The sequence below is a fragment of the Pelodiscus sinensis genome, chromosome 4 (assembly GCF_049634645.1).
Source record: "Pelodiscus sinensis isolate JC-2024 chromosome 4, ASM4963464v1, whole genome shotgun sequence".
Lineage (NCBI taxonomy): Eukaryota > Metazoa > Chordata > Testudines > Trionychidae > Pelodiscus > Pelodiscus sinensis.
This window is the reverse complement of record NC_134714.1, coordinates 48033861-48052639: the sequence shown is the minus strand read 5'-3', so window position 1 is coordinate 48052639 and position 18779 is coordinate 48033861. Positions and strand designations below refer to the sequence as shown.

Sequence of the window (18779 nt, the reverse complement as noted above, 5' to 3'; positions counted from 1 at the left end):
AGGCAGAGTCTGTGTCTCACTCTGTTGGGAGCAGCACCTGGGTGCAAATAAGAAATAATAATAATGCACAACTGCATAGTCAGCAAAAGACTTCAGAGCTTTCTGCTGAAACTACCTCCCCACAGCTCCTGAATTCAGCAGATAATTAACACATTTAGGTGTTGTGATATAATTATATGCATTCCTAAAATTATCTTCCTCATAATATATAAATGATAAAAATAGTACTTGTATTTTATAGCACCTTCTATCTGAGCATCTCAGTTAACTTAAACATTAGTTAACTTAGCATATAATCCCTTCTTTTCACAGCTGGAGAAATGTAACCCCGCCTGTTCACTAGCCCAGCGTGAGGTTGTTCAGCATAGGGGAAGCCTTGTGACTTCTTATACAACTGTGGGAGACTAGGCCTGAGACTCTTTGGTGTGCTCTGCGTTGTGTATTTGTGTGTGCACCTCGGACCAAACCCACTCAGACAAACCACCAGGAACAGGCTTTATTCGGTAAAAAAACATAGAACAGGATCACAGTTCAGCAGCCCCTCCTCTTTGTATGCAGCCTGCTTGCTGCTTCTAGCTCAGACCCTGCTGGGAGCAGAGCTTACATCGTGGCAGGAAGCAGAAAGTTCTCTCAACATTCTGCAGTTTGTAGTCTACAACTTGTAGTTCCCAGGCCAGCTGTTGAAGCACAGTGGACCTTGGGTTACATGAGCCTCTCAGATAAACATTAGTTAACTTAGCATATTATCTCTTCTTTTCACAGCTGGGGAAACTGAGAGCTTGTCTACACAAGGACACTCAGGAAAGTTAATACAAATTAACGAAGTGGATTGGTTAAAGTGCATTCAACTCCTGCATGGATGCTCTGGTTTAGAATTGAAGTGGCCTTGATTCAGTTTAGCTGCAGTCACGTAATTTCATTTAGAATTAAACTAATCTGAATTAAGGTTTAATGTGGATTAGTTAAGTCACTTTAAATTCACAGGTTTAGTTAATTTGGATTAATTTTCCTGAGTGTCCCAATTGAGACACAGACAGACTGAGAAATTGGCCCTGGCTCACACAGGAAATCTGTGTCAGGATTAGAGTTTTGAATCCCACTGCTATAAACCACTAGATACTCTGCTTCCCTCTGGAACAGAGGTAACCAAATATACCAACATTCCAAATGGCATATAACAATATTCAGAAGTTCAAAAGTTGGAGTGCACCTGCCAGGACTGAAGGCTTCAGCCCAGTGGGGAGGAGCCTGAGACTTCAGCCTTGCAGGAGCAGGCAGATTAAGGTTTCCTGGGGCTCTGGGCCAGAGCAAGTGGGGAGGGGGAACCCCAGGCATTCCCCCACCCCTTTCTGCCTCTTCCACGGGGCCCTGCCTCTATTCCAGACAGGGTCCCTCACATTTGCCCCTCCCTAACTGCAGCCCCACAACCTATTTGCTCCTATTTGTCCCCCACACTGTGGCCCATGACTGGAGGAGAAGCTCTATTCACCAGCCAGGACCCCAGTGCTGCAGCAGGCAGTGAGGCCACACAGGGCGTGAGAGCTCCTCCATTTGTGCAGCTGCAGCAGGAGTCGGGGTGTTGGGACTTCCCCTGCTGCCTTCTGTGGGGGACCAGGGTCAGAGTGCTGAGGCGTCACCTGATGGCATTCAGCACCGGCAGGGTCAAAATGCTTCTGCTGGGAATAGAGTTGGGGTATTGGGGGCTTCCCCTACTGTCCTATGGCTTCTGTCCAGAACAGGGTTGTGGATAGTGGGGGCTTCCCCTGCCATCCTGTGGCTTTGTCTGGGACAGTGTTGAGGTCACTGGGGTGTCCCGCTTTCCCAGCACTGCTCCCAGGGAGTGGGATTGATGTGCAGGTGCTCCCTGCACCCTTGCTGCCCACCTGGTGGCTGGACTGCCGACTTCCACCATCAGGCAATGGATTTTTTTTCTGGGGGGCCTCCAGAGGCTGGGGTCACAGGGCCTCACAGCCCAATGGCTAATAAGCCAGAGGCAATGTATCAGGGAACACATGAGGCTATGTGCTATACCAGCTCTTTACCAGGGACTTGCAGATCCTGCCTGATCAAATGGTGCCTATGGGCCCCCTTCCAGCATGGTAGCTGCTGGAGCTGGCAAGCTGGGATATGTGGCTGCGGGAAGAAGTTGCAGATATATTAGGGAACTGCAGGAAAAGATACTGTTTTTGTGGCTGTCTTTGCCTCCTGAGCTAAAGCAGCAGCCCCTGCCTGCAGTTGCACACCCACTGGAATTTTACCAGAAAATTCCAACTAGAACTCTCTGTGGTTCAGCTGTACTGGTAGGAGCCCTGGGTTACACAAGGCTCCGGGGCTCCTGGTTTTTGTACCAGCATGTCAATTAAATCTGCTGTTCAGTGTAAATTGTATGCAGAATCTTATGGCAGTAGTTAGACAAAGAAGTCATGTGCCCGATAGCTAGAAATGTAATAAATGGATCGTGTTGCAACTGCTTCTGGTCTGTCTAAACTGGGAAATAAAATGGAAAAAATCCCAAGAGTGGGGAAAACCCAGCCTCCTTCCTGTAGAGACAGCTTAACTGGAAAGTCCTGTTTGGAAAATGTGGGGAAGGAAACTGTCCTGGGAAAATGTGAGTGGTGGGTTCAGGGGAAAAGAGGCATAGTGAGAACAGGGGCTTTTCCATTCAGCCTTGGGTGGTGGTTTGTTTCTTACATGACTTTTACTTAATAAATGTGTCAGCATGTAAATAGTCCCATCTACGCTCTGATGTGAATGTAGAGCGGAAAGTAGGCGAGAGATCACAGGTTAGCCTTGTGACAGATATTAGCTGGGGATGGTTTCTTGAATATGTGTGTTAAGCTGGCAAGCTGTCCACACTATAAATGCCTTTTGGCCTGAAGAAGGGGAGAATGGGAGCTTCCTGACTCATTCTCTCTCCCTGGATTCTAAATCCCACCCCACTGCCAGGGCTGATATTTGCAGATCTCTGTGTGAGCCCAGGCTAGAGTGTTTTTTTCCTGGCCTTTCAATTAAATCCGATTTTAGTGGGAGAAGATATGTCTCTTGCTACGATTGGAACTCCCTACTACAGCATCCTTCCTTCCCACTGGTTTTCATACCAAAAAGGGCCAAACAGTTGATATGAAATAATGCTCAAAGCATCTGCAGAAGTAATTTTGTTTGTACGCACCTAGCACAATGGGGGATTGGTCCCTGATTGGGGCTCTAGACACCACCACAATGCAAAATAACAAATGCATTATTAATTAATAGAAAGCACAGAAAAGATTTGCTGACCAGCAGCCTCCACCACACAGAGTCATTCTTGCACATTCCTCTGAGGCATCTGGTGCTGATCTCCCCTATATGTGAATTGGGAGTGTCCTGTCCAGGAAGTGGGTGGTATCCCTTTAAATAGTCTCTGTCTTCCATACTCCAGAAGCTAGGAAGCCATCAAGCCCCACAGAGCATCAATGTATGTATGTCACAAGGCTTTGCATGTTGTGTATATGGTAGATTCTAGAGCCCCTTAGTGGACAGCAACAAGTTGCCAATAAGTGGAAAGCAGGTTTATGGCCCTGCAGTCAGGGATGGAAGTGCACATTCACGCCAATCCTGGACCTCAGGATAAACTGCAGGCAGGGTAACAATGTTAGAGGGGCACGATATTTGTGTGGGGCTGCAATCTATCTTTTCCTGCAATCTCCAGGCTTTGTGCTGTCCTGTCACCAGGAGCCTAGACTCAACATGTCCCAGTGCCTCATTGGAAAGCTCCAGCCACAGGAAGGTTTACAGTGCTGCAGCCAGGGAAAGAAGTGTCAACCCAAATGTGCAGGTACACAAGCACACCCACACACAAACACACACAACAGAGCGGGATGTAACTCAGACAATGCAAGGAGACATGCCGTGCAGCCCCAAAGCTTCTTTCCTTGATTGCAGCTCCAGAAGGAACCACTGGGATGTACGGGACACCAGCTGCAAACTGGTTTGAAGGGTTGCAGCTAGCAAAGGGGCCCGCTGTGGTGAGATGTGCCAAGCACTGGCTGCTGACAGATTTGGGAGGTTCCCGCCAGGGAAGGCATGTCCCAGCACTTCCTTCCTTGGCTGCAGTCCCACAAAACCGCTTGCAGCTGTGGCCGTCTACAAATAGCTGGCATGTCTGTTGCCCACCTTTGGAGCAATTAACATCATATGAAGCTGCTAGACAGCATTGGTTCCAGCCCCAATGTGACCTGAAAATTGTGATTATCCAAGTTGTTGCTATTTAGTGTAGATACTGTAGATAACAAACACAGTTATTTGGACCACAGAGTGCCTTTGTGACTCTTTGATAGGCCATTTCTTATGTAAAGAGTAAAAAGCCCAACAAGAGTAACAACACAGAAGTAAATATTATTACTGGTTATTATTATCAGCATGTACGTATTGCCTAGAGGCCTCAGCTGAGATTGGGCCTCATCATCCTGGGCCCTGTATGACATACAAGGTATGTCTACACTTGGAGCTGGGGGTATAATTCCCAGCTCCGGGAGACTTACTTACGTGAACTCCCATTGAGCTAGTGAGCTAGAAATGGAGTGCAGACATAGCAGTGTGAGTGGTAGGATGGTCTAGCAGTGCTGAATGTTTTCCTTGGCCAAGCTAGCTCAGCTGGGTAGTGGCAGAGTCTAGAACTGAACTCTGACTACAGTTCGCAGCCTAGCCACACTAGATTTTCCTCCAACTTTACAATTCTGTAACTGCTTTGAATTAAGAGGAGTGACTCCTGATTGATTTTGGTGCAAGTGAAAGGAAACCTCTTTAGCATGAGCATGGTGCAAAACTGCTCTGGCCTTCAGTCTCCCATGTTTTTATCATAAAACCCTTGTGCATTGTTGGTTTTCCTGGTATCATGGTGAAGATATTCAGATATTGTGGTGCAAACAACTAGACAAGTTAAAGGCAGGGAGAGAAGGAATTGAAACCAATCCCAAACAGTGTTGTGAGTGGACATGACAAGGAGGCTGACAGGGAGTTGAGAGGACACAGGAGGAACTAGGAAGTTCAGTATTGCTGTGTTAGGTTTAAGGAAATAATGGGCTATTCAGGAGACAGGCAGAGTTGCAAGACTGGGCAGTATGGGAGAGGCTTTTGGCAAAGGGATAGATTTATGAATCACATTATCATAAAGATGGCATGTGAGCGAGTGAGTTCACCCAGGGACTCTCCAATGGATCAGAGCATATAGAGCAGGCACCCTAAGTGTTGGGAAGGATGATGTGCCCAGTGGCTTTAGAGAAGACACTTTCAGTGCAGTGAAGAGAGACAGAGCCAGTTTGGAGGGAACCTAGGAAAAAATTGGCAAAGTATAAAGTTTGGTTACCAAGAGCAGGTAACGTAGAAAGACGTAGAAAGGTGACAGGGCAATAGCTGGAGAAGAAAGTGGGGTCTGAGGGAAGGGCTCTTTAAAGACAAAAAGAACCTAGCATATTCATGAAGGTGGAGTCTTAAAAGTCTGAAAGCATGTGATGTAGGAAGGAGCCAAGGTGATCAGGATCCAAATTAAGGAGTATGAGGTTCATTGAAGCAAAGTGACTTCAGATTCAGTAATTGACTGACATAGTCAAAGGATGAAGGGGAAGGGGCAAAAGTACTAGATGCAATCAGTTCTGTCTTCAAAAAAATTGGGGAGCACCTGAGAGGAGAGGAAGGAGCTGGTGGAGTTCAGTGAGAAAGCTGCTGTGGAGTATTCAAAGAGAAGCACTGGAAGAGGCTGAAGCGATAGGGAAGGAAAGGGTGCCCAAGGGAGAAGAAAAAGAATTAAGGCAATTTTGCCTCATATCTTTGTGCCCACACAGCACTGCGAAGTTCTGAAAGAAATGCTCAGTACTCTGATCAGACATCCCAAGGGGCATGCTCTATTGATGTGTTATATGCATTAAAGATGTTAAGTAGCATGTATTTCACTAATCGAATAGTGGATGCATTTTTGCATCGACTATTCGATTAGTCGATAGGGCGTTGCTGCCCCTTTGAAATGCTGCCATGATGTTTCAAAGGGACAGCGCCGCACAGAGCCCGGGATCAGCTGGGAACTCCCTAGCTGACCCTGGGCTCCATGCAGCGCTGCCGCTTTGAAACAGCACAACAGTGTTTCAAAGGGGAAGCGCTGCACAGCTGATCCTGGGCTCAGCTCCGCACAGAGCCTGAGGTCAGCTGGAGACTTCAGCTGACCCCTGGCTCCATGCGGCACTGCCACTTTGAAATGCTGCTGTGGCATTTCAAAGCGGCAGCACTGAATAGCTGGTCCCAGGCTTCTTGCAGCACTGCCGCTGTGAAATGCTGCTGTGGCGTTTCAAAGTGGCAGTGCTGCCCAGAGCCCAGGCTCCCTGTGGTACTGCTGCTTTGCAGTACCCTCCTTCCCCCTCCCCTTGCTGCCTCTATCTGATAGAAGCAACAATGCGGGGGGCGGGGAGGAAGCTATTAGTCGACTATCCTGTCGACTAGTCTTTAACATCCCTAATATACATTCTGGGATTTTTCATGCTGTATATTATGGAATACCTACTAGAGAGTGATGGAATTCTGGAGTGTGGGGTGAAACTAAATAATTCCTTTGATTCCTCTTGTTTCAGCCCATCAGCCCATCTGTTTTTAAGAGCTAGGCAACCCCATTTTCAAAGGCAGCATGGAGAAAAAAATGGAAAATGCGACAATCCTAATGGTGCTGAGAATAAGCAGCCTGCTGCAAATATCTAGGTTCATGCAATGATTTTAGACCAAGGGAAATTAGGGTGCATGAGAAGTAGGCTGAAGTTGAGCAAATGTATCTGCTAGATCTTTTCCTAGAGCAGCTTTACTGGAGAACCACATATGAGTGACATGTGCCCCTGGCATTTGTGGATGCTGGCCTGAATGCTGGAAGCTCCCCAGCACCTGGTCTGTGGCCACACCCTTGCTCCATTCTGAGGCTCCATCCCACTCGACTTCTGCCTGCACCCCCAGGCTTTGCTCATACTTGGCCCCGTTGCCTACTGCTTGCTGAATCATTCCATGCCCCTCTGTCTGCTAAGTCTGACCCTTCCTCCATCAGACTCCTTCCTCAAAGACAAAGTGAAAATGATTGTTGATTGATTCCCATCCCTTAAAGAGAATTTCCCCAGGATGGGAATTCTTTGTTCTGCTCTCTCCATCTCAATGGAAAAATACCAAATTCAAGATGGATTCCAGCACCAAGTGTCGGAGTCACATGTCTTTGTAGGACCATCCATAGTTTGGCCTTACAGGAAAAACAAAGCAATTTACAGATCTATAGCATGAATAGTTGCAGACTGACAGTAGAATATGCATTTGGGAAACTGTAAGGCAGATGGAGAAGCCTGAGGCTGAAGGCTGTTGAGTGCTATCTATCTGCCTCTTCTGATAATTGCTTACTGTGTTTTGCACATTTGTGAGAACAAGGGAGACAGCCTGGCTGAAGGGTAGGCGAAGGAGGTGGGCAAGACTTGCTAAATACTTTAAATAGCTAGAGAATAGACAGTCTCAAAATGCTGCAACTACTCTGGGGCCATAGGGTCTGCGCTATGCTCCTTCTTTGAGGCTAGAGGCCATTTGTGAACAATGCACATGCTTTCTCATAGGCTTTAATCATAATAATTATCCTTATCATCATGTACCCTGGTGCGAGGATTTTAACATAATTAATGTGTAGTTTTTAGTATAGCATAGTGAAACTGGGCAGGATTCAAACCACGAATATAAAGCTCTTGTCAATGGTTTCTTAATAAGCAACAATGGACATGCCCAGTTTAATGTTTTGAGAAGTAAAATGTTTTTGAATACACATAATGCTGTGCAAAACTAAAAGCCATTTAAAAGTTAAACCAGTTGCATACAACCTATCCTTGAAAATGACCCCTCACTCTCACAGGCCTTGCGAGACAGGCTAATCCTTGCTTACAGACAACCCCTGCCAACCTTAAATTCTTTCCAGCAACCACACAACACACCTCCATCGTACTCATCCAGGAACCCACCTCTGCAATCAACTCCGATGCCAACTCTGTCCACACATCTATCCAACGACATCATCACAGGGCCTAACCACATAAGTCACCACATCAGTAGCTCAATATAACTGCACATCCACCAATGTGATCTGTGCTATCAAGTGCTAGCAACGCCCTTTTGCCATGTTTATTGGCCAACCTGGACAGTATCTGGGACAAAGGATTAATGGACACAAATCAGATATTCAAAAAGGTAACACTCAGAAACCTGTTAGGAAACATTTTAACTTGCCTGGGCACTCGTTAATGGCTGGCAAAGTTTCCATATTATTACAAACCAATTTCAAAAACCATCTTGAAAGAGAAGCTGCAGAAATTATTTTCATTTACAAGTCTGATACCTACAATAGAGGTTTAAACTTAACTGAATTACCCACTACACTACATTCCACATCCTAATGACATAAAAAGCCAAACACCAGGTACTTAAGAGTACTTAGAACTCACTCTGTCACCTTCATTTAGCACAGACACTCTGACTATTCCTTTCCCATTTTTTTCTGCTTTCAATTCCCTCCCCATCCCCTCTCTTTCTCTGCTATTTATTTGGAACCTGGACCCTTCCGTTCATCGGAAGAAGTGGGTTGTGCCTACAAAAGCTCATGATACCATCTACATTTTTGTTAGTCTCTAGGGGTGTGTCTAGACTACTGAGTTTTGTCGACAAAAGTGGACTTTTGTAGACAAAACTATACCTGCGTCTACACTACTGCTGTGTTCTGTCGACATAACGTTGACAGAACTCAGCAGTTTTGTCGACGCTGGTAAACCTCATTTTACGAGGCATAACATCTTCTGTCGACAGAGCATGCACCTTAGATATGTTGGTGATAAAAAGAGTAGAGAAGAAAAACCACTGACTCACAATGACAACTTTCATCAAATCATTTCCACACTGGGTCTTTGGATCCAATACAAATCAGCAAGATGCTAACCCTTGGAACCGTTCCTCTTCATGCAAAGCAGCCACTGGACCAGGGCATATCTTAAAACAGTTTTTATTCCATAAAGCCCACCAACCAAGAAGAAAGTGGAGATGCAGAGCCGTTCTTAAAATTAATGGCCCAAATGCTCCAGTATAATCCATCTCCTTAGGGCCCCTCGAGTAGCGCAAAGGGTCTGAAATCTGGCTGAATGTGTCCAGCAGAGATTGCCTCAGTTTAGTGTAGTAAGAAGAGAGCCTGAAACAAAAACCCATGTAGCACAGGCCTGGCCCGAGGCCTAGCTAGCAACGGACAAAACTTGGTTAATATAAAGCAAAACTAAGCTGTGAGCAAGAGGCCGGCCCTTGCTCACAGAACTTGGCATGAACAGGGCCCAGAGTGTAAAACACTAATTGGTAATAGTCCCAGGTGCAAAACAGTAATTAGTCATAAGTTGAAAACACATTTTAAGAGGATTGTACCACTTGGTACCCACCCTCTTCACAGATTCCAACCCAGGTTCAGCAAAGGGTCTAAAATGACAGCATGATGAATAGAGATGTTCTAATCAAACTACAAGGTTCAGGGTGGTATCTAAGTAATTTCAGAGGATGGTAACCTGACAACATCAGGAGTGACTTATAACTTGTTTATACCTGTAATAAAGTGGTATCTTGGAGGGGCAGTTTTTATCCAGCTGAGGGGGCAGTGGGACTTCCCACTGACTGAGCTGAGTCCATTGTTACAGGTACATATATGTAACAGTTCCATAGAGTCTACTGACAACTATTACTGTATTTTGCTTAACAATATACCGAGCTGGGCACCTTCAATCCTTATATGATTTGTGGTCTTTGGGGGCACTCTCAAAGTCTGCTGTGTTGAATAATTATGCAAGTCAATACAACACACATAATTAAGCGCACATGCATGCAGCCTTCTGGTTATCGACAGAGCAGGAAACCTGTCAGGACACCATGACAGTAAATCCTAACTTACTGCATTGGTGACCCTACTACAGTAAGAGGTGGACTCCTTGCAGGCATAAAGCTAGCAGGGCAGGCTTCTGTGCTTCCTGTCCAGCTCCAGCCTACCCTCCTATAAGAAGTATGGCTGGGAGGCAGTGGGCATGCTGGAAGTGGGGAAAGAACCTTGTATCAGTGGCTTAGGTTAAAGCAGACTGCCATGTTCTGAGCCAAGTTGTGTTCATTTGCAGAGAATCTGGTCTAGATATTTTTCTCTGTAGATGCTGAGAAGATCAGTCTGATGAACACTCTCAGTGGATAAGACTCACTTACTACTCTTGTACTCTGTGAACGGAGAACCCAAACCTGTGGATTGCAGTTCAGGGGGACAGGGATTGGCCATGAGAGAAGAATGGAAGGAAGGAGCACTCCCTTCATTTGCATGCTCTCCCTAGCCCTACAGAAGCCTCCACCATGAAAACTCTACAGGCATCTGAATTAATAGACTGTAAGGCTATATCTACACTCGCGGCTTCTTGCATACATACGGCCGTTCTTGCGCAATGATCTGCAGTGCGTCCACACTGCCCGCTCGCTCTTGCGCAAGGAAATGTACAGTACAGCGTGGTAAGAGAGGATTCCTTGTGCAAGAGTTACACTCTTTTTTATCAGGTGTAAGGCCTCTTGCGCAGGAGCTCTTGTGCACGAGGGGGTATGTCTACACTACAAAGTTAATTCGAACTAATGGACGTTAGTTCGAATTAAATTTGATAGGCGCTACACTAGCGCTCCGCTAGTTCGAACTTAATTCGAACTAGCGGAGCGCTTAGTTCGAACTAGGTAAACCTCATTCTACGAGAACTAAGCCTAGTTCGAACTTACTAGTTCGAATTAAGGGGTATGTAGCCCCTTAATTCGAACTAATGGGAGGCTAGCCCTCCCCAGCTTTCCCTGGTGGCTACTCTGGCCAACACCAGGGAAACTCTATTGCCCCCCTCCCGGCCCCGGACCTCTTAAAGGGGCACGGTGCCCGTGCCAGGTGCAAGCCTGCCAGCACCCAGCTAGCAGACCCTGCACCTGGCACGGCTCGAGCCAGCCACCCGATGCCCCCCAGCCCTTCCCCTCTTCCCGGGACCAGGCTGGCGGCTCCCAGGAGCTTGCCCGGGACAGCAAGAGGCGGGCACCCGCCTGCTCTAGTGTGGACATCGTGGACCTTGTCCATGACCTCCGCACAGGAAAGTGGCCGTCTAGGGCAGGATAGCTGCCAGCCTGGCCACCCAGGAGCAGGTTTGCATGAAAATCAAGGTGGTCCACTGAGACCCCCGACCCTGAGCTTACAATGGCCGTCCTGGGTCAGACCAAAGGTCCATCTAGCCCAGTAGCCTGTCTGCCGACAGCGGCCAACCCTAGGGACCCTGGAGGGGATGGACCGAAGACAGTGACCAAGCCATTTGTCTCGTGCCATCCCTCTCCAGCCTTCCACAAACTTTAGGCAGGGACACCACTCCTACCCCCTGGCTAATACCACTCCATGGACCCAACCTGCATCACTTTATCTCACTTCTCTTTAAACTCTGTTCTAGTTCTATCCTTCACAGCCTCCTGCAGCAAGGAGTTCCACAGATTGACTCTCTGCTTTGTGAAGAACAACTTTCTGTTACTAGTTTGAAGCCTGCTACCCATTCCTTTCCTTTGGTGTCCTCTAGTCCTTCTATTATGGGAACTAATGAACTTTTCTTTATGCACCCTCTCCACCCCACTCTTGCTTTTAAAGACCTCTATCCTATCCCCCCTCAGTCTCCTCTTTTCTAAACTGAAAAGTCCCAGTCTCTTTATCCTTTCTTCATATGGGACCTGTTCCAAACCTCTGATCATTGTAGTTGCCCTCCCCTCTCCCACCCTCTCTCTTCCCCTCTCCCACCTCCTTTTCCCAGTCTCCCCGAGTTTTGTTCAATAAAGAGAGATTCTATTTTTGACCACACATTTTCTTTATTTTGTACATCAGGAAGGGGGGCTAGGGAAGGGTAAGTGGAAGGAGGTAAGGGAGGAATGGGGTACGAGCCCCCAATGGGGAGGACTGGGCTGGCTCTGCGGGCTTCTGGGAGTGGAAGCTCTCCTGCAGTCCCCCAATTGCCCCCTCTCCCCAGATGTCAGCCTGCGGCAAGTGCAGCCGGTCTGATGGCTGAGTGCTGTGATGTGCCCAGTGTGGGCACTCAGGGCAATCCAAGACAGGACTGCTTTGCAAGCGGAGCACCCATGAGAACTGTCTGTCCAGGGTGGGGGTCGGGTCCCTTTAAGCACAGCCCTCAGCTAGCCTGAGACAGCAGCTCCATGCTCTAAGTCCTCATCTGATGCCCTGCTGGCACTGCTTCCGGCCATCCTTAGCCCCTGTTCAGGGTCCACTTAATGTGGACATGCTAGTTCGAATTAGCAAAACGCTAATTTGAACTAGTTTTTTAGTCTGGATGCGTTAGTTCGAATTAGCTTAGTTCGAATTAACTAATTCGAACTAAGTTAGTTCAAATTAGCGCTGTAGTGTAGACATACCCAGGGCAGTGTGGACGCTCGGCAGGGATTTCTTGCGCAAGAGAGCCCTATGGTTAAAATGGCCATTAGAGCTCGCTTGCACAAGAGAACGTCCACACTTCCATGGGAGCTCTTGCGCAAAAGCAGAGCGCGCACATGGCAGTGTGGATGTTTTCTTACACAAGACTTCTTGCACAAGAACCCTTGCACAAAATGTTCTTGTGCAAGAAGCCACCAGTGTAGACATAGCCCCCAAGAACAGAATAGATGGTGGGAGCAATGGAGCTGGGTATAGAATTAGCCTGACAAATTCACAGGACAAGCCAGTGAAAAGTAAGGGGGGAGGGAAAGAGTGCACCTATGTGTTCTGTGGCCTGAACTATCTCTTCTGAGGAGGAACCAGGTCTCTTGAGTTCAAATTCCCAATCTGCTTAATAGGAAGCAAGGAACTGAAGTCAGGTCTTACATGAGATGAGGTAAATCGCATGAGATAGTTTGCTATACATATATACTTTGAAACATGCATTAAAGAGCCCAGGGCACATTTTCCAAAAGCTCGGCTTTGGCATCTTTGGCCAAAATTCCACAACTCAAATTGTTGTCCATTGTGCTTGGGTGCAGATAGTATTCATTCCTGCTGCTTTCTACTCCCACTCTAGCAGCGTTTCAGTGATAAGGCTGCACGTATATCATTTGTGAAGCCCTTGGGGTCCAGAGTCATGTAAAATACTATTATAAATATGTTGTTAGCTGGCCTAAAATGAGTTTAGTCAACTTTGGTCTGATGGACTTGGAAATAATGCATGTGGGACTACTATGGACTTCATTATTTAATAAATATACCTCTGTCAGGTATCAAAATAATTATAAACAAAATATACAATATATACATTATATACAACTCCTAAAAGTGTAGCAATCATGCCACATATTTAGGGTGAGACATTGTTTCCAATGCACAAGGTAACATTATTGCTACCTTTCCCATAAAAGCCAAAAGTCATTCTTTTGTTTTCTCTTTCTGCAATACAGCACAAAGAGCAGCTGAGGTCAGTCATAAGGAGCTATTATAATCAGCCCAACAGAAATGTATGCAATGTCTTCAAGAGGATGGGATACTCATGTGAATCTGTCCAGCCATCTAGGACTAAGCAACTCCACAGAAAAACTCAAGACATCTTTCATATGCATTCGCGTACACAAAATATTCAGGTGGATCCAGTAGTTTGTTGTCCTCATACTGTTCATACATTTTGACCACCAGTTAATCCATAACTGCTACAAATAAACAGACTTCTACTGATGTTACACATCCAACTTCCATAAGTAAAGTATGGGTCAGAATGTTAAATCTGCTGTCATAATCATGTAGTCCATGCTGTGCAGTGTAGTATTTCAACTTTTTTTTCACATTTTATCTTTTTTAAAGAAAATAAGTCCGCTTCCTATACATATGTACAGTCATGTCCTTTATGAGATAGTTCTTCTTTAGGACACCAGCTGTCGTCCTCCAATAACACAGTCATCATACATAATCTAGAAGAAAAAAATGGCTATGTTAATGCAGAGTTTACAAAGCAGTACTCAAGTTCACCTTGGGGTATATTCCCTTTGCCTTGACCTCAACAACACTATTACTAAAAAGCAAGCAGAATCTGAAATTAACTTTACCAGTATTTAATAATAATTATATAGATTATGAAAAAGAAAAAATTGAAAATCATGTGGAAAAATCATAAAATAGAATCATAGAACTGGAAGGGACCACAAGAGTTCATCAAGTCCAGTCCCCTGCCCTCACAGCAGGACCAAGCACTGTCTAGATCAGGGGTGGCCAACCCATTACAGGCAAAGAGCCAAAATTGCTGTGCATATTGCACAAAGAGCCAGGGAGGAAAAGTTGTCGAGGGGAAAAAAATAAATAATAAAAAAGAAGCCCCCAGCCACATTTGGTCAAGCAAAAACAAAAAAAAGGGCTGCCCCTTTAAGAAATGCAATTAAAGGCTTTTTGGCCACATCAGGCTCCCGCCGGCCTCCACTATCTAGAAGACACCATTTTGAATGGCTACGCCGGATGGCACAGGGAGCCTCGAGCCGCACTTTCGGGGAGGGAGGAGGAGGGAAGAGCCACATGCGGCTCATGGGTTGGCCACAGTTGGTCTAGATTCATTCCTTACAGGTGTCTGTTTAACCTGCTCTTAAATATCTTCAGTAATGGAGATTCCACAACCCCCCTATATATACTGGGGAAGTAAAACCAAAACCTTACACCGCAAAATGTGGTAAATATACTAGGTAGCTTTAACAGGGGACTATGGAAAGAGGAGCACATACTATGACACTAGTTTTATCAACCTTTTTTCTCTTATATAAGGTAAGAGAGGAGGTTTGCTTGGTTAAATACCCACAAAAATTGGCCCAGAGTAAAAGGAAGGTTGTCTAATTTAACTTGGATTTTTATAAATGTTATAGAAGAATTCTGGGAGGGGTGAAAGTTATTTAAATTTCTTAGAGGTACTGTCATATTGCAATTCCCTCCTACAGGGCACGAGGGTGGTGGTGGAGGCTGTGATACAACAGTACCTGTAAGAAAATAAGTGGTGGGTAGAGCGTGGAGGGGTACAGGAGTCAGGGCAGACGGCTGGGTATGTGAAGGGCTCAGGACAGTGTGTTGGGGGTGTACAGGGAGGGCAGAACATTCTCCCCCCCCCCCCCCCCCCGAGATATGTACCAGGACACTACTTGCTCTTCCCCTTCCTGTCACTGTTAGGGAGAGAGAGGAAAGTGCACAGCTCATTTGCCCTCTCCTCTCCCCAGTCAGAGTGAGAGGAATGCAGCAAAATGTGAACTTTCCCCTTGCCCCCAGACAATAACAGTAAGGGGAATAGCAAGCAGCATCTTGATACAAATCTCAGGTGGACAGAGGAGCCAGGCTGGAAGTACAGCCCATCCGGCTGGCTCCTCCTTGCGCAAGTGGTACACTGGGGTACACCAGCTTACTTTCACCTCTGGCTTTAGGTGTCCAATGCTTAGACCTTATATTGCACTCCTAATGCTTACTAATTTATATTTTTAGTTTATTTTGAGTGTGTAGATGAAATATATCTAATACAGTCAACAGGCCATCCAATATGCCATCAAAACATCAGGAAATAACACCTAAGAATTATGGGCACATTTCTCTGACAATTTTAATAGGAGCATATAGATGCTTATAAGGGCAAAATTTAGTCCTTCCTTATAAAAGGGTGAAAATAATTACTTACTTCATCCTCCATGAATTCTGATTCTGATTCACAGCTCTCCTCATCCTCACTTTCTGGTAGCATTTGTAGGTCAGCCATGGTTAAGTGCTTTAGCTGTTCCTGTATCCTGCAGCTCTCTCTTCCCCATGTCAGCTGGTATGGAGAATAGCCCTGGTAGGTCACTTTGTTCACATCAGCCCCATGTTTTACTAGAAGTGACACCAGTTCTGAATTCTGCAGATCTACAGCTAAGTGCAGGGCAGTTCTGCCATTACAAGGCTCCTGGTAAGTAAAAATAAAACAGGATAGTTAGGCTTGGCACTACAAAAACTGGATATTCCTATTCCAGCATTATCATGTTTGGATAAACAAAGAGCTTCAAATACACACCTGAGCATTGACATCTGCTCCCAAGGACAGCAAATATTCTACTATAGCCAGATACCCTTGAATAGATGCCAAATGGAGACACGTGTGTCCTGTAAAACAAGAACATAGGTACAAATTAAGTACTTCTACTTTAATGCATTATTAGTCACTTTCTAACACCCCTAACACACTATCATATTTTGAGTTTGAAATACAATCACCATTATCTAAACTGAATGTAAAATGTTCTACATGAACTTTTAAATTTCTCTAATCATCGTTGTACTGTGTCTAAGGCACCGTTATTTTTTAAACGCAGTGCCTTTTTTCCACCCAGTGGTACACCGGAACTTGTTTTAACAAAGTAGAAACAGAAACATGTAAAATGTCTACAATTTTAAAAAAATATCTAAACAGTGTTATCTAAAAATCAAAGTGTAAAGTTGAAGAGTGTGAAAACCAGAGTTAAGCACTTGCAGTCAAGGGAGCTGAGACTTATTCCGAGCTCCAGCACTGACTGCAGTGTGATTTCAGGGAAATCATTTTACAGCTAGGCCTCAGCCTCCCATCTTCATAAAACTCTGAAATTCATGTCACAAAAACACTAGCTGCTAAGAATTTCATGCATACCATTGTAGTTAGCTGACTGCAGGACTGAACATAGGTGGTGCTGCTGGCAGTATTGAGTAAGGACGCTGACAGCTCTGAGAGACCCCTGGTCACAGGCAATATGAAGTGGTGTGTTTCCTCGGAAATCTCTGATTTCTGGATCACAACCGGCCTTGAGAAGAGACTCAGCAATTTCAGCCTGCTCTGTGATTACTGCCAGGTGAAGTGGTGTCTATAATAAAAAAAGAAAACAAACTAGTATAAGGTACATGACAAACAGGAAATGTTAGAGACAGCAACTGAGTATATAACCCTTCAACCACTTGGTGATTCTAGCAGCTCTAGCTCGACTTCTTCAGTTCTCTTTTAATTTGGAAGTGACTGATTTAAAGCTCCCTTGACCGCAGAGGGCCAGTACAAATTAAGGGTGTATTTTTCATGGAAATAATGGATGAGTAGAACCCACTACAGCTTATCTAAAAGCAATCCATCGTTTCAAATGCCAGTGTCGTTTCAAATGTTGATTGTACACAAACAGAAGTTTATCTGTGGACAATGGCAATCTTGTGTCTTGGAGGGAGAGGGGCTCAGCTGATTAAATATCAACCGAATGTACAATTTTGCATGACACAGTTACTGAAATCACCAAGGGCGTCAGGCAACCTGGCTCGTTTAAGCAAGAAGGCAGATGGCTTAAAATACCTGGTTCAGGTTATTCTGAAAGTTCAGGAAGGCAGGATCACCAGCTGCCTGCCGAATGACTTCCACGCTCAAGGCCTTTTCTTCGTGAATAATTGCCAAGTGGAGAAATCTGCAAGAGGGGGGAAAAAAGAAACAACCCCTCAAAGTCGGTCCGGGAACGATGAGCCAGGGGAGGACGTGAGCTCACGGGATCAGCAGGCCAGCCCCGGGCAATGCCCCGGCAGTCACGTGCACAGGCTGCAGGCGGCTTTCGCAAGCCTGGGGTTTTCAGAGGCCGCGGCCTGGTGTTTTCCGCGGGGTTGTTATGAGCTGTGTTCCTGGCGGCGCGCCAGGGACTTTCCACCGCACCTTCCCCCTCCGCCCAGCCGGGCGCCGCGCCGGCCCCGCCCCGCCCCGCCAGCACACTCTGTACATCCCCTCCCGGCACGGCTGGCGGGCGGCCAGCGCTGGACTCCGCAGCCCTACGGCGCCTGGCGCTGCCCGCAGCGCCCCCCCGCCCCCCAGCAGGGCTCAGCTAGGTTCTGAGTAGAACCCACTATCGCTTATCTAAAAGCAATCGTCGTTTCAAATGCGCCCGCCCGCGGCCCCCGGGTCTCGCAGCGCCCCGCGCGGGGGTCTCCGTGCAGCCGGCGCAGGACACACACTTACGTGTCTCCCTCTTCGGTCACTTGCTGTTGCCAAGGCTGGGCCGGCGCGTGCGGCGCCCCCCGCTCCTCCTGGGGCTGGAGCCGGATGTCCCGCAGCTCCTTCACCAGCAGCGCGTACTCCTCCTCCTTCATGGAGTCCAGCCCGCTGTCGTGCCGGTCGTCCTGCAGCAAGCCGAGCTGCCGCTCCTTCTTCAGTGGCTCGCGGCTCTCCATCGCCAGCTCCCGCTGGCCATCCGCAATGCAGCTGGGGTGCAACATGGCTGGGCCGCCGCTAGCACAGGACGGGCAGGCGCAGCAATAGGTCCCCCCCTGTGGATCTTTCACCAAGCGGCTCCGGGCGTCAGAGTGAGAGCGGCGGCGCGCGGTGGCGCTGGATATACGCCCTCTGCTGAGGGGATTTCTGCGAGGGGGAGGAGCCGCTGGCTGGGAATTTCCAGGCCAGTCAAACAGCAAGAACTAGCCTGCGCCTGGCTGCGGGAGGCGTTACATAAAAGCCCAGGCGAGACTCGCAGCGAAGGAATCCCCATGACTGACCCGCCCCTCTTCGCTTTCCCCCACCCCCTTTTTCACAAGAGGGAAAGTACTTGGTACAGCTCTGTGACTAACCCCCTTCCCCAGGTACTTCCCTGCCGTGCCCCTGGAGTTGGCTTTTTCCCATCCTGGGGTTTCCCTTCCCCTGGTCTCCCTGGGACTCTGTACTCACAGGTTCTCCAAGGCTAAAACGGCACCACAGGGGAGATGCCAATGCCGTCACTCCTGCCAC

General features: G+C 47.0%; 1 protein-coding gene across 1 annotated transcript; it reads right to left on the bottom strand.

Moving 5' to 3' along the window:
* Positions 1-13261: 13261 nt before the first annotated feature.
* Positions 13262-18416, bottom strand: NFKBIA (NFKB inhibitor alpha). The gene is made up of 6 exons (XM_075926927.1): positions 18018-18416; positions 17370-17478; positions 16689-16899; positions 16080-16168; positions 15711-15971; positions 13262-13980 (listed from the first exon to the last, which is right to left on the bottom strand). The coding sequence occupies exons 1-6, from the start codon at positions 18272-18274 to the stop codon at positions 13933-13935; spliced, it is 975 nt and encodes a 324-aa protein (XP_075783042.1). The 5' UTR covers positions 18275-18416; the 3' UTR covers positions 13262-13932.
* Between the last annotated feature and the right edge of the window lie 363 nt (positions 18417-18779).